At 54.2% G+C, this 14,902-nt stretch overlaps 5 protein-coding genes across 10 annotated transcripts; 4 read left to right on the plus strand and 1 right to left on the minus strand.

The window, feature by feature from the left end:
- Positions 1 to 3: 3 nt before the first annotated feature.
- KVP18_004056 (uncharacterized protein) lies at positions 4 to 7,108 on the plus strand (the record flags this gene model as incomplete). 3 transcript variants are annotated; one of them, XM_067956323.1, is made up of 4 exons in its annotated part: positions 4 to 166; positions 193 to 360; positions 389 to 3,226; positions 3,255 to 7,108. In XM_067956323.1, the coding sequence occupies 4 exons, from the start codon at positions 4 to 6 to the stop codon at positions 7,106 to 7,108; spliced, it is 7,023 nt and encodes a 2,340-aa protein (XP_067809354.1). The 3 variants fall into 3 exon arrangements, with proteins under 3 accessions (XP_067809354.1, XP_067809352.1, XP_067809353.1); XM_067956321.1 differs by lacking the exons at positions 4 to 166; positions 193 to 360; positions 3,255 to 7,108 and having other exon boundaries at positions 463 to 3,234; XM_067956322.1 differs by lacking the exons at positions 4 to 166; positions 193 to 360; positions 389 to 3,226 and having other exon boundaries at positions 3,314 to 7,108.
- A 47-nt stretch (positions 7,109 to 7,155) lies between these two features.
- Positions 7,156 to 7,452, plus strand: KVP18_004082 (uncharacterized protein; the record flags this gene model as incomplete). Its single annotated transcript, XM_067956368.1, has 1 exon — positions 7,156 to 7,452. One exon carries the CDS (start codon positions 7,156 to 7,158, stop codon positions 7,450 to 7,452), a length of 297 nt encoding a protein of 98 aa, XP_067809395.1.
- A 44-nt stretch (positions 7,453 to 7,496) lies between these two features.
- On the minus strand, positions 7,497 to 9,191 carry KVP18_004059 (uncharacterized protein; the record flags this gene model as incomplete). 3 transcript variants are annotated; one of them, XM_067956331.1, is made up of 5 exons in its annotated part: positions 7,497 to 7,684; positions 7,713 to 8,040; positions 8,069 to 8,161; positions 8,190 to 8,379; positions 8,407 to 9,191. In XM_067956331.1, the coding sequence occupies 5 exons, from the start codon at positions 9,189 to 9,191 to the stop codon at positions 7,497 to 7,499; spliced, it is 1,584 nt and encodes a 527-aa protein (XP_067809361.1). The 3 variants fall into 3 exon arrangements, with proteins under 3 accessions (XP_067809361.1, XP_067809360.1, XP_067809359.1); XM_067956330.1 differs by lacking the exons at positions 7,497 to 7,684; positions 8,069 to 8,161; positions 8,190 to 8,379; positions 8,407 to 9,191 and having other exon boundaries at positions 7,696 to 7,980; XM_067956329.1 differs by lacking the exons at positions 7,497 to 7,684; positions 7,713 to 8,040; positions 8,069 to 8,161; positions 8,190 to 8,379 and having other exon boundaries at positions 8,403 to 9,191.
- A 956-nt stretch (positions 9,192 to 10,147) lies between these two features.
- KVP18_004072 (uncharacterized protein) lies at positions 10,148 to 10,768 on the plus strand (the record flags this gene model as incomplete). Its single annotated transcript, XM_067956355.1, has 1 exon — positions 10,148 to 10,768. The coding sequence occupies one exon, from the start codon at positions 10,148 to 10,150 to the stop codon at positions 10,766 to 10,768; it is 621 nt and encodes a 206-aa protein (XP_067809383.1).
- A 1,242-nt stretch (positions 10,769 to 12,010) lies between these two features.
- On the plus strand, positions 12,011 to 14,561 carry KVP18_004068 (uncharacterized protein; the record flags this gene model as incomplete). Of its 2 annotated transcripts, XM_067956351.1 has the most annotated exons (2): positions 12,011 to 12,159; positions 12,188 to 14,561. In XM_067956351.1, the coding sequence occupies 2 exons, from the start codon at positions 12,011 to 12,013 to the stop codon at positions 14,559 to 14,561; spliced, it is 2,523 nt and encodes an 840-aa protein (XP_067809379.1). The 2 variants fall into 2 exon arrangements, with proteins under 2 accessions (XP_067809379.1, XP_067809378.1); XM_067956350.1 differs by lacking the exon at positions 12,011 to 12,159 and having other exon boundaries at positions 12,252 to 14,561.
- Positions 14,562 to 14,902: the final 341 nt, after the last annotated feature.

A 14,902-nucleotide genomic window follows, 5' to 3' on the forward strand; every position in this document is an offset into this window, starting at 1 on the left:
CAGATGCTATTTCCGTCACGCAATGCAGGCGGAGCGGAGACGCTTGAGTTCTGCCTATCCAATTTTTGGAAGCTGACGAAGGCGGCAGGGAGTCTGGTGTCGCCTGCAAGAGGGTTTTCCAGAGGCATGACCTTCGCTATTCTCGTGCATCCTCGGGGAGCCCACAGTGAGTTTGGTTGCACGCACACACAGCTACCGAGTTCGACCCGCCTTGTATGAGCGTTTTCATAGAGGCTGTGAAGCAACCATGGTACCCACCAGATTGGGTTTTCCCCAATGTGCGGTTTGAGCTGACAGTGGTTAATCATGTCGACCCAGCCAGCTCTGTGTCTTGTTGGGCGTGTTGGACCTTTAGTGCTGGTGAGGTTAGAGGGGACTTCTCAGATAGCGGCCACCAGCCGCGGATGGCAACGAATGATATCTCATTCAAAAATAACTCGGGCCGCTGGTTTCCTTTCCGAAATGGGTTCGGTTCTCCTCCGCGCTCGCGTTGAGGTCCCGTTCGAAGGTCCGTGGGCATCTCCTATCCCCTCAACATCCGACGAAAGCCTCGTCGAGCTGATCCGATCACAGTCGCAGGCCATTCAGAACGCCACCTGCAGCTGTGACAATGGCAGCTGCGCCCTGCACCCAATTACCACCGGCAGCGTGCTCGATCCTCTGCAGAGCCTGGATATGATGCTGCCTGCGCTTCATCCGGCCCTCTCGTCCTACTACCTTCAGTGTTTCATACAAATCCTCTACTCCATTCCCGCGATCCGCAATGTAATTCTTGCGTGCACAGACACTTTAAGGCTGCCAGGAGGGGACACCTCGACATCCGTCATAGAATCTCTCCAACGGACATTTGGCCATATGAAACTTTGGCCTCTAGTGATGGCGTGTGACACTTTGTCGTCACACTGTGAACGAACGCTCCAGGAGACCGCTGGCGGTCAGGTCCCGCCCGTCCCACCTGACTTTCGACTTTCCGGGCCTGTACAGAGTTTAGTACGCGCAGTGATGATCGCCCAGAATGCTGGGCATGGGGATCCGCGGCTCCCCAGACCAGACACGCGAGAAGTGTTGTCAGCACTGGACCAGGACTTGGTGTCCACCTCAGACGACGATGGCGCAGAAGGCCTATCGAGACTGCATTCAGTCCTGCTGGGCACTGTGAGGAACGAATGTGTCGTCGGTTTCCTGACTCGTACACTGCAGTTAGCAGCGCAACAAGTTCCACAGCAGGAGCGGGCGCAAGCAGCTCCGGTTTTCGAGTTCACTAATATGTGTGTCGATAACCTGGCAGGTCATCATAGCGGCGTTCTCGAAATCGACTCCACGCTGCGAGAGCTGCTATCCGTAGAAACGGCCGAGGCGCTGCCATACTCGACGAGCTGGGCATATGGCCGACATGTAGCATCGCTTCCTAAAGCCTTTGAGATGTCTCATGCTACAGGATTAGGGGCACGGGAGCCGACGGAGCACTCTCAGGTGTTGTTTGTCTACTTGAAACATATGAAGCTCCTCCGAAAAGGTGATCTCTTCGACGTACCGCTCACCATGGAGCTACCTACCGCGACGGACACAACGTACCACCTCCTGGGGCTGGTCTTTAGGTCGGGTTCCTCAGGCACGTCAATCTCCTCCGGCGCTTGCCGGATGGTGCTCCGGTTACAGAATCGTTGGTATCGGGTGGAGGCGGGAGCCACCCAGCTCCTAACGTGCCATGTAGATTTCGCCGAGTTCAAGTGCCATCGAGATTTCTTCTGCGCCGCTGCCTGCTACGTATCTAGCGCCGTGCTCGAGATGGGACGCCAGAGCTCCGAGACTACCTTGCCCGTCCTGAACCCCCATCTCTACCACCGACTTCTGGAAGACATGGGCGTCACAGAGCTCTGTCTAGAGCGACAGTTGTGGGCGGTGGAGTACTTTTTTCGAAGGACGTGCCCTGACCTCGTCAAGAACGCCAGCTTCCCATTTGAGTGTCAAGAAATCGACTTTGCATTCAGACGAATGCGGGATGAAGTGGTTGAGTTGCTATCGGCCACAGAAGTCTCTGACCCCTTCGACGGACTCGCCTCGGAAACCGTTTTAGAATCGTCGGAAACTGTCCAAGTCGTCAGAGCGTCGCTTGCCAATCTTTCGGCGGAGATAGCCGCTGGAGCTTCTGATGGGCATATTCTGTTGGCAACGTCTCTTGTGAACGCTGTCCTGAGATGTGCCGTCGTGCCAGAATCTAAGCCTCACCTCGTAGGTCTCTGGTCAGTCCTGCGCTCGTGGATGATGGAGAGGCCGTTTCGAGATGTGGAGAGCTGCTCCCAACGCGCCATGCGCCTTCGTCTGCGCCTGCTGGTAGATAAACTGGAGAAGTGTGAGTTCTCTTTGCCGTTGGGGGCTGATGAGGTGTCCACACCTGCAGACCTCTGTCGGCGTGCAACAGAGGAGTGCCTGACGTATCTCTGGGTCCTCTTTCGACACGACTACCGATCAATGCCAGCTGATGCTGCAAGGGAGCTGGCATCTAGCCTTTGTCTGGCCTGTGCTGTGTCTATCCGCAAGACTACCCAGAGTCTTGTTGACTCTCCCAACCCCGCTATTTCCACGACCCCCCATCGAGACTTAGTTCTGGCAGAGAATCGAGTAGTGAGTGCTCTTGTCGTCGGACATCGCCCGTCGAAACGACAGCCTGACTCGGATGTACAGCAGCGACCAGCAGGTGTGAAGAGGTTGCGACCCGAATCCTACTCCTCCCCTCCCATTCCCTATGATGTTCCCAACGCCTATGACGTATGCCTTAGTTTGCGACCGGCCTCTAGGGGGAAATTGGTGCCTTACCGAGAGACTATGGAACGTGAAATGCTCGACCTTCTAGCTCCCTTCACAGCCTTCCACGTTACGCCTGAGGATGCCTTTCGGATAGACCCCGACAACGCCCTGTCCCCCGAGTCCCCTTTGGCGTCCCCCTCCAGCGACGTCCCAGAAGAAGTGTCCTGCCGCGTCAGCATCGTGCTTGAGCGTGACCTCTATGGGTTGGACGGGTTGGAATCAGGTGAGCCTCAAGGCACGGTTCGGCTCCCGCCCGGAAGGCTCGTGACTGTGCGGTGTGGCTGCCAAGCCAGCGTTCTTTATCGCATTCTCCGCAATATCCTTCGGTCAGTAGAAGGAAATGATCTTTGCCGTCTCCCAGAATTTTCTTGGGAAGCTCAACGATTTACAGACAGATTCATGCTTTATGTGAAGTCAAGTGGGTGACCTAGTGGGGTCCAATGCAGATGAGGGCAGATGGTCATACGTCTCTCCATCCACCTCGCTGGACGACTCCAGCCTGATTATGTTGCTCCTCCCTTTCTTGGTGGATCCGCCCAACACGAAGGTTGGCGAGGGCATAATCCGGCTGGCAGCTGAGGAGAAGCGGTACCGGAATTCGGACGACGTTAAGCGTACCGACCTCAGACCGCTGCAGGCCTACTGGTCCAGCTTCGGTCCGTTCCCCTTGCAGTCCGACGCTCAGACGCCCATGCTGATTTTCAAGTGGTTCCACAAGCGGTCGCTGACGCTGGTCAAGGTCTCACATAGGGTGGTGGATTCCCGAAGGAAACTATTTGAGTATGTCAGTGCAGTGGTGCTGCCCATAGCTCGAGCCTCGTCGCTTCTAAGTCCAGAGCACCACGACGATGTGGACAGTGTTAAAGTCTTGGAGGAACAAACATCTGGTGGGCTTGCCAGAGTTCGGCGCCTCAACGCTGCGATTAAGCGGCTTACCAAGACCACCGGTGACATTCTCATTATAGAGAACGTGGACATTGCAAAGGAACTCTTCGTCACGTCCGAGACTAAGAGGAGAGAGGGCCTTCTCCCTGACCTGTCCCTTCTGACCAATGTCCTGAAGTTCCTGGGTAGCCTCCCCTCTGCTGACATATCCGAGCAGGCCGCTGGTACGTTCACTCCAGATATTCTGGCCCCGATAATATCTCACGAGACCTGGCGATCTAACAATCCAATCGTACTCTCTGCCAGCATGTTGACTTCACTACAGAATCGGGTCTACGGAGACACAAAGAAGCCGCGAAAACCGAAACCAAAGAAAACGAAAACCAAGAAAGCCCCAGCGAGAAGGAAGGTAGCTCGCGAGCACTCCGCCCCCGTGGTAACCGACCCTGAGACCGTTAAGACTGAAGCAGCACCGGAACCCTTGCTGGAGGTGCCAGAAGTGGAGGACTCCAACGCCGAGAATGTGGACCTCGAGGTAGCTAGCGACAAGGCTGAGGACAGTACTACCACACGAGAGGAGCCAGTGGAGGTTTTGCTGCCTGAGGTGACTAATCTCGTACACCAATTCTACGCGAGCCCGGAGCCTAGAGTCACCGTGGCACAGAATTTGGCCGAGACCATGTTTCTAATCGCCCTCCAAGAACCTTTAGACTTCGCCACCCAGGTGGAAGTCGTCGGATGTGTGGGTCAACGCGTTCCTGCGTTGCCCGATCGTCTCTGGGTCTTCACTCGACAGATGGAAAGCCTCCTCACTAATGCTCCGGCCCGTTTTGGTCATGCCGTGTTGGATTGGTGGGAGAGCTCGCTTGTGTCGTGGTGCGATGGAGGCTGCCGGGTGGGTGAGTACTCTGACGACGCTGGAGACTGGCCGGAAGAAAGGCTGCGACGAATGCTGGACCCTCGCGTAGAAGCACTGGTCTACTGCGTGCTGGTTTCATTCCTCTGTTCGTCGATGCCACTGGGATCCCGTCGACACTTGCAGCAGTTCTTTTTCAGGCTCCTGGTCCAAGATGGTGATCAGCTAACGTCGATAGCCCTGCACGCAGCTGCCGGCCTACTCCTTTTGCGACTTGCGCCCCATCGTCTTGCGGAATGGACGGACACCGTAGCTGGCCGTCGCGCGTTCGAAGGGCTTCACAAGCGAGTACTGCAGACAATTCGACAACATGCGTTGTGGACGGCATCCATACCGGCTGGCGTCCCGGGAAGAGAGGCCTGCGTGGCACTCAGCGAAAGCCTTCTCTGCTGGTGTCTTGAATCCAAGCCGGAGCAGGTTCTCAACGACTTCAACTCTCTGGGCGGCGGCGGGCCTTCAGTGGCTGGAGCGCTGATATCGCACGCAACCCACGACGTGCACAGCTTGGAAGAGCTTCGCGCCCTCGTAGGGCGGCGTGGACCCTGTTCTGTGACACCAGCTGATTCCCGCAAGCTTCGTATGGAGGTCATCAAGAATTTGACGGCGTCACTGGGATTTGATAGTCTCTTGACCAGCCGCCGCCCAGGTCGGTTGCAGGTGTTGAAACAGGCTCCAAGCGTTATTAGCGACTCGGACTCCTGGTGCGTCTGTTTCAAGCCGTCCTTTTGGCATTGCTCCGGACCCAGCCACACGTCATTCAGTCTACAGCAGTCACGAGAGGCCGAGTCCAAAGAACAGCAGGTTTACCGCCTGGCACAAAAAGTTTCTTGGAGCGATCTGCTAGAGAGTGGACGTACCGAATCATTTCATCTTTGGCTGATGAAAACACTGCCTCAGCTGGAGACGATGCTCCAGTGGAAGTCATTAGAGTGCGGACTTGTCCACCGGATCGACCTGGAAACGAGTGGTGCGTTGCTGTGCGCAAAGACCGGCTTGGCGCGCGACGAACTCTGGTACCAGTTCCGAAAACGGCAGGTCGGGAAGGAGTATATTCTTCTCTGCCATGGGCGCTTACAATCTCTAAACGGACGAGTACGCACACAATTGTCCACTACCGACATTGACTCTAGATCCAGAGCCAACAGGTCTCACTACACGCGCGTAGTAACTAATGGAGGCGAGGAAGCGATTACGGAGTACACCGTCTTGAAGGTACTGAAAAGAAAACCCTGGACGGAGATACTAACGAATCTGATGAGCCAACCCCCCTCAATTGGTGAGCTCGAACCCGTGACTTCCACCTTGACGAAACGACAACTCCGGGAGCGCATCGCAAAACTCCGGCCGTCAAACGAGGCGGTAATCGACGGGAATGATGACGACATCCATGAAGGCGTTTGGCTGGAAACGTCGTCACTCGGAGAGGCCACGGAAGACGAATACTTCAGTCTGTGTCGGTCCAGTATTGTTACCGGGAGGACCCATCAGATCCGGGTGCACTTCGAGCACCTGGGTCATCCTCTTGTTTCGGATACCAAGTATCTCACAGCGGAAAAGTGCGCTGAAGACAGGCTCTGGTGCCCCCGCATGTTCCTACACTCGACCAGCTTAACGTTCAACGATCCCGACGTCTCTGGCACCCCGTCTATCACTGTGAAGTGCCCGGTACCTTTGGAGCTGGAGCAGGCTATTAAGTCCGGACTGGACCTCGTGGAGTCCTTGGAGACTACGGAAGCTGAGGTCCGCCACGACACCTGGGTCGAGGAGGCATTCGACTCGGACTTCGATGAGCCTCTTTGGGACTCGTTGTCGGAAGAGGACCATGAGCTTAAGGTACCTGAGCAGGAACCTTCCAACGAGAATTCGGAACGGTATCACACCGAAAACGACCCTCCTACAAAGCGGCGGGATCTCCCTCAGGAGCCATCCGGACTTTCCATCGGTGTTTTCCTTAAACACCGATTCCTCTCAACGATCCTTCCCCTGGCGTACTTCTCATTGAAATCCGGTCAGGAGGCACGGTTTCCAGCTGATCAGAACTGGCTTTCCTTCTATGCAAAGGAAGGGAAGCTACGCGTGGAAGCCTCTGACAGCCTCGCGAGGCCTGAGGGATGGGGCATGGACATCGAGACAGATTGCCTGACCATGTCCGCGAATGGTCCCGAGCTGCTGGAGGCGCATCCGTTCACCCAGTGGATCCAACCGCTGCTACCTGTAAGGGAAGACGGTTTCCTCGAGTGGTCGCCACCCGCTCTTGACGTGCAAGGCAACCGCCGCATCATTCTGGCGTACGTCGTCGAATGGGCTGTCTGGGCTGAACACCTTGTGACGTTGGCGTCCCATATGGCCTCTGTGGAGAGGATTGCCTGGAGCGAGGAGGAGTTGGCGGCAATCGAGATGCACGACGGCCTAGCAGACGTCTACCACCAAATGGATCAGCAGTTTCTGGCCGGCCTGCCCCCAGCAATCATCGTCACGCCTAGCGAAGAATACCAGTGACCCCACAATGCATGAAACACCACAAGTGGTAGTGAAAAACGCATAGAATGAAGTTCCCACTAATATTCTGTTGCGTCGCTGGCGCCGTGTACGGCGACGTAGATTTTCAGAAAGTTCTCAATGAGGCTCAGTTAATTTACGACTCACCACTGCAGGCGGCAAAAACGACCACTACGACTCGGGGTCAAACTGGTGACCCCGAAAACGTTAAAGCTTTGTTAGCGCTGATGAAGTTGAAGGATACAGTTGAGATGGACCGATTAGCGGCTTGGCTGTCAGGCATCTCCGGTTACTACTCGGACGTCTCGCCGAAGCGAGCGCTCAGGAAAAATAAACATGCTTAGGCTATCTCAAGAACGAGCGCTTAACAATTGAATCGAGAGGAACATCAGATACTGTACTGCTTGTGATGGGTGGATGAAATGAGCTCGTCAATGAACACACCACCTACCATGTCCTGAGCGTCGAGCTCTTGAGCACACGGCACGTCATCCAGATCTCGAGACAGGCAAACGCAGTCGTACCCGCAGCGGGCGCAGTGGCGCTTTTGCATCGTGGTTGAGAACGCCGTCCCGTCTGAATAAAGGCTACGTGAGGAACTCACAAGGGAGAATGTGCACCGTCGAGCGCTTGCTACGGCTTCTAGCCGTATGGTAGGGTGGGAGCGTGATTATAGCCAAGCTCAACAATGACGCCATGAGACAGGTCGCAGTGAGATACGCAGCGTATCTATATGGCTCCCTGCGGAACTGCGCGCGAACGATGTAGTCCAAGGCCACCAACACCGCACTCGCCGCACCATTCAGGCCACATAGGACCCCCACATTGGTGTAACCAAACACGTCTGAAACGAAGGCGTAGTTCATGCCCATAACGTAGCACTTGTGCACCGTGCAGACAACAAAATAGAAGTGCACCAGTGGTCCAGCAGCCTGTGTCAAAGCAAACAGTAAGCCTCACGTCAACAGTGAAGTACCGCAATATGATAAACATAACGCCCCCTGCCAGGGTGCCCGCGATGCACTGGAGGAGCAGCAGGTAAGAGACGGGAATCTGCATCAGGCGGAGACCGGGCGCTTACGTAATCCGCTGAGGCTCCATAAAGTAGACCTCCTGCGATAGACAGGAAGTTGTAAAAGTTAAACCAGCCCAGCTGTGAGGACACCCAGACAGGGTTGGAACCAGATACACCATTCATGAAGAAGGTGAACTGATTAGTCTGCGCTGTAAGACTCAGGAACATTAACGAATGGGCCACCATGAAGATGAGGCTGTGTGCATGGCTACAGGAACCTTACAAGTAAGGGGTGAGCATCTGAGTTCTCATGCGGAGGCCGTGGTAGAAGTACACTGCTTGGGGTGCCGCTACATGGTTGTCCGCTGCCATAGCCTTCTTTTGCTGAGCGCGCTTCTCAAGTACCGAGACGACAATCCTATCTGGGTCCGCAGGCATTGTCAACAACGGTACCAGGACTTCAGCCAGGACGACCGCAAACATCCACCAAAAGAGGGTCGAATACTCAGCGTCTCCGCGTAGGTTGAGTAACAGCAGCCAGTAGTAGTTGAATTTGGACACGTCTCCAGAGACGCTTATTAAGGAAAGAACTAACTTTTTCTGCCTAGGAAAAAGTTGCGAGGCCCATAAACACGCATTCCAAGTGTACTGGTTGCTCAGCAATATCAGTGGGACTGCGAGTTGGAAGTACATGGTGTCAAGGCCGTCAACAGCCAACAAAACGACGCCGATCGCATGCAGAAGAACCCCTACGACACCAGAGGTCCTAGGCCCAAAGTAGTCGAGAAAGAAGCCCGCCACCACAGAAGCCAGCTTGTAAACCACCACTCCCATGTTGAAGCACTGACTCATTCGCTCCGCCAAGTCTCCCCGAACTATGGGATCGTCAGACCACCCCAGGATCATGGCTTCTAGATTGGGTTTCCCCCACATTGCCGATCCTGAAAGAACCAAGAACTGAATGTAGAGAGCCAGGCGCGTCCAGCGAGATTTCCACATCCGAAGCTCCCCCTCGTCAAGGCTGCAGTAAGGGTGGTGTGCACACACGATCGGGTCGTTCAATGTCATTATAATATTCTGCCGATTTGAATGGCGTTGAGAGTGGTTAACGAGTGGCTAGCACACAGAACCGCGTCAATGAGATAATTAGGACTCGGCGAGGATCCGTGCTTGATGTTGTACGAGACCGCTTGGACCGTTCAGCGGATAGATCGGCACTTCGTACCTTCCAATCAGTCACGAAGAATGCCGAACACCTGGTAGTCTTGTCTCAGGGGGTGCCAACGCTAACCGACGAGGACCGGCAGGTATTCGTGGCAATGCAGCTCGCAACTGTGGCCCCGTCCCCAACCTCCGAACTCGTGAAGGCAGTGAATGTGAGACACGGGACTGTGAGGCACAGCTTGAGTTGTGGCGGGTGGGTTTTTCCGATGCCGACCCCATCCTCAATTCGTACAACAAACATCGATCACTTATCGGCATCCGCAGTGGGTTGGGCCACGCTTGACGACAGACACGCTCGTGGGCCACACGACTGTAGACAGCCTCAGAGGAGTCGTCGAAGAGCTGGTAGAGAGGATTGGTGGCTTGCCCGTCAGAGCATCAGACAGCCTTCGAAGGTATGTTTCGGCTGACATCCTAGTGGCTCTCTGTCGGCATTCAGCAGAGGCAGCAACGAATGTTGAGCACTGCGTAGCACGAGATTGCGCCGCTTGCGCTACAACGGAGATAATATGGAAGTGTTTGGAGAAGCAAATCGGGTCCAGCCTCTTCAGTAAACACAGTCTGTCTGTAGCTAACACAGACCAGCGAGACGACACGGTAAGCCTTGGTTTGCGCACCCTGCAGCAGATTCTGTTCGGCTGCGACACGTGAGTTAAGTGCGCTAGCCATGACAGACTACGAGTCAACCGTCGAATCCATTCCCATATACTGAAAGCGGTGATTGGCATGAGTGTGTCGCCGCTTTTGGGCCTGCAGGTGGCCGAGATGGAGACACTTCAAAGACGGCCAAATTGCCGGCGATGAAATTTATCCTGACTGTGTGGCTAGTGCACGGTTTACGTTTGCCTGACCAAGTGCATGAGCTTTCCAATCACATGGAAACCTTGAAAGAAATAGAGCAACAGAATCCATTCTTCCAAGTAGGAATCAAGGCAATGGCCCTTAGACACTCCGTCCTAAAGCACGAAGATGATCAGCCAAGCAACGTACTTATCGTGGATCAGACGAAACCAGACACGCTAGACAAAATGAAAGAGCTGGAAACGTTGGCTGGACTCGAACAGCAAGGAGCTGGGAATCCCAAAGCGGAATGCGCCATGAAGGCGAAAGCAGCTCAAAACGCTGCCGCCGACACTCCCCCAGAATTCAGCACTGCTGAGAAGCAGGAGGAGTTTCTGGAGAGCATGCCAAAGGATGAACGGATTACCTATGACGAAAAGATGAGCGAAGAGGCTGAACAAGAGGCCAACGGCTTGAAGGCCAAGGTGAGCTCTATGGAAAAGACGGTTCGTAAAGTAGCTGAGCGAGCGAAACGTGAACAAGAAGAGGAGAACGTGAGGAACGAAAAGGCCAGAAAAGCGGAGGAAAAAGAACGAGAACGAGAAGCAGAGGCTAGTGAGGAAGAAGAGGAAAATGAATGAAAACTTGCTATTTGATGACTGCAGACTACAGTGGGGGTAGACTTGACAACGGAGGGTCTCGACTTAGCGATATCCTGTCCAGACTATCCAGTGTAAGAGCACGGCCACTGAAAAACAGGCGCCACGGCTGAAACATCAATTCGACACGTTCGCGGTGATGCAGTCCTTTCCCTTGACAGATCGGTAAGGCACGGCAATATCACGGTTTATTCTGATGCACTCCAGGTGGAATCAGGAAGAAAAGGAGCTGCGAGAAGACAGACGGAACGAGGAGTACCGAAAAAGGAAGAGCTTCTCCTCAGTTTCCGAGGACTCCCCTCGCTCCGATCGTCGGTCGTCTCGCCGCAAGGATCGGTCACGGCGGGAGCCCTCACTGTCGTCTCGCCGCAAGGATCGGTCACGGCGGGAGCCCTCACTGTCGTCATCGCGTGACCGCCGCCGCACACGAGAACGTCAGCGTCGACGTCGTCGGAAGTCCACGAGTGATTCCGACTCGTATCACAGGAAGAATCGGCGCAAGCGGTGAGCTCAAGATCTCACAGAGATACAGACGGCAGCGACAATCCTCGTATTCGTCTGGGCACAAGCCATCAAAGAATGTCAGCAAGCGTGAGGTAGATAGAGAGTCGCCGTCGGCTGCCAACAAGCCGTCAAGGCGTAGAGAGCACGAGGGGCAAAAAACCGGCTGCCAGCGCTGCGGTTGCCCTCTTATCTGCCCACAGTGCGCCGGGCCAATGGGTTGGCAAGTGGCTCCAACCTTACCTTCACAACCCGTGGTATGTCCTCCACAACGCGCAGCCATACACTTCCCAACGATGCAATATCATAGTAACGCTACGAACTTCCTGGAGCCGCGTCTGGATGACAACAGCAGAGATGCCCGTTCCGTCAGTCGCAGAGAAGATATCGGGCATGACCGTCGGCAAGACCTGTATGCCAAGCGAATCGACGTCCCCACTGATGGACGAAATCAAGCGCCATCAGGTTTTAACAATATCAAGCTGGGTCGACAGAACCATCAGCATTCTGGGGGAGCCATTGCAGAGTACGCAGCAATGGCGAAGACACCCAAGTGGTGATCTTACTTACGTGTCAATGCTGTCATTAACACATCACCTATCTTGACTCAACAACTTCCCACCCATAGCTTCACACGTTGCATCGTAGACAAGCACTGCGGCATCACCACTCCCCACAACGATTCGGCTCTTAGATTGAAATGCAACAAATCTGCTATCGAAGATGGTGACATTTCGGAGTGAAGTGATGTGCCACGGAACAGTGGTGCTTCCCTTGGACGCCGCTCCCAGCATATTAATCCAGCTGGCGGGTTCTGAAGCGCTCTTGCAGTATGAGGACGCCACGCCACATCTCACGGCTAAAGTATTCAAGTGAGTGTCTGTGGAGAGTGTGACGCAGACGGCCCTTGGAGAGAATTGAGGAGTCGCTTAGGGTTGTCCGACAATTGATTCTGCTCTTGGAGATGATGCCGGGAGTTGTCGTTGTCAAGGGCTCCAACGCCGTTTTCCTGGATAATTTGCACAGGTATGACCTCGAGGATGTGTCCACCAAGATCGAGCAGTATGGCGCAAGACAAGAAATCTTCAGAGATAACAACACGACTTTGGAGGAGGACCTTCGAAAGGCTCAGATGGGGTTGCATGTGGCCCGCGTGGCTGCTGCGCAGCTTCCGGCTTTCGAGGGCTCGTTCCACGACCTTGGTTTCCGGTGTGTTGCTGGAGTGTGCAAGAAAAGCGTGCAGCCGCGAATATGGATGGCGGTGCATCGAGTGACCCGTGGAAATGCCTACGTCAACTTCGTGGATGTTGCTGAAGATGATAAAGATGATAAAGATGAAGACCCAGAATCCGGCTGTTGCGGGAAGCGTAAGCGCTCGAAGTCTCCTGAGGACCCCATGGTTGTCTGCTCTGTCTTTTGCCAGGACGGTGACCTTGTCGCCAGAATAGAGCGCACGTTCCTGTCCTTTGGTGTTGAAGAGTACCCTTGGCCTATGACTCTCAAGGATGCTGAGCGGACAATTGAGGGGCTCCAGGAGCAGCTGAGCGTCCACGAGTTAGCGATCTCCAAGTTTCATTCGATGGTGCTCCATGAGCTTGAGGACCTGATCAAAACTCCCTACGAGGAAGCATCCAGCTTGGTGGAGGAGTGGCACCGTTTTCTCCGAGCCATGAAAGCCGTCTACGGCACCCTAAATTGCTTCGTCCTCCGCAAGGATGTCCTTAGGACTACCTGCTTTTGGCCGAGTTACCAAGCCGAGACCATCCAGGAACAGATCACCAAGTGCAACGAGCTGTACGGGTCGTCAGGCGTGCTGTTGTTGCCGCATGATAAGCTGCCTCGCATTCCGCCCACGTTTTTCAGAACAGTCGAATTCACGACAGCCTTCCAAGTCTTCGTCGACACCTACGGCGTGGGGCACTATCTAGAGGCTAATCCTGCCTATTTGACTTGTGTCACCTTCCCATTCCTCTTTGGAATCATGTACGGCGACATAGGGCATGGAATGTTCATATTGCTAGTGGGCATTCTGACGTGCGCCTTCACCTCGAAGCTTAGGCAGTCTCCCTCCCTCGAAGGGCTGAACACAGCCCGCTTTATGATCCTACTCATGGGCTTCTTCTCCGTGTTCGCCGGTTTCATGTACAACGACTATTTCTCACTTGGGCTCGACATGTTCGGAACTCGCTATCGATCTGAGGAGTTTGGCGAGCTGCCTGGCCAGTTCCGCGACTCCACAGAGGACGTCCACACGTTTAACCCTTGCCAGAAGACATGTGTGGGAGCCGCCTGCGCTGATTGTCCTACCTTTCCGTACCCGTTCGGATTCGACCCTATCTGGAAAGGAGCAGATAATGAGCTCCTCTATCTCAACAGCTTCAAGATGAAGTTCTCCATTATCATTGCCTTCGTGCAGATGACCGTAGGAACCATCCTAAAGGGAGCTAACGCCGTATTCTTCAAAGATTGGTTGAGTATGATCTTCGAGGTGGTCCCTCAGATCGTGTTCTTTGTCTCTATGATCGGCTACATGACGTTTCTGATCATCTTCAAGTGGTTACAGGATCCCTTCGGATTCCATGACCAGATCTGCACCGGAACAGAACTTCCAGACACCCCCTGCGACTTGCCCAACATCATTACTATGATGCTCGACATGATGATGCTCAAGAACACGGAAACCCCAATCTACGCCTCTCAGAACACTGTACAGAAGATACTACTCCTGCTGGTGGTTCTAATGGTACCACTGATGCTCATTCCAAAACCCCTAATCCTTAGGGCCCAGCACAACAAGGAACTAAAGGCTCTTCAACCTGTTGAGGACGACCTCGAGATGGCGGGCGAGGAACCGAAGGAGCTGCCTGCCGATGAAGAGGAGGAAGAGTTCGACTTCGGCGAGTTGATGATTCATCAGATGATTGAGACAATCGAGTTCGTTTTAGGAGCGGTGTCCAACACCGCGTCCTATCTCCGACTCTGGGCCCTCTCTCTCGCCCATCAGCAGCTAGCTTTGGTGTTCTTCGACCAGACCATCGGCGGAGTACTAGGAGGCGACATGAACGGTTATCTTGTTGGTGTAGTGCTGTTCTTCCTGTTTGCTGGCTTTGGGGCTGCCACGACTGGCGTGTTGCTGATGATGGACAGCCTCGAGTGTTTCCTCCACGCGCTGAGGCTGCAATGGGTGGAGTTCCAAAGCAAGTTCTACAAAGGTGACGGCGTGGCTTTTAGCCCTTTGCTTCTCACTGATGCCATCAAGGCCGCAGAAGAGTAGTATTTCATCACTTTGCTCATTAGAAGCGTTGCTAATAAGAAGCATTGCACCCAGCCGGCCTTAGTAACTGTTGGTTCTAGTAACTGTAGGGACTTCGGTTTTATAGTGGTCTGACAATTTTAAGTGCAAAGTGCGGAGCATAACCCTGACACTCTGAATATGCCGGTTGCATGTCAAGAGACAAAACGCGCGTGTGTGTGGGGCTGTCTGCCGCTCTGCGGCCGCCTCCTGCGACAGGCCACTTATTCCACTTAGAGGCTGCTCACAACTGCTAGACCATGACTGAACCATGACTGAATCGCATGATTGAAATCCATTAAATTCCCGTAATAGTTTGTTGG

The sequence above is a fragment of a genome, assembly GCF_019968955.1.
Source record: "MAG: Porospora cf. gigantea A chromosome Unknown PgA_NODE_35_length_61652_cov_340.663, whole genome shotgun sequence".
NCBI lineage: Eukaryota > Apicomplexa > Conoidasida > Eugregarinorida > Porosporidae > Porospora > Porospora cf. gigantea A.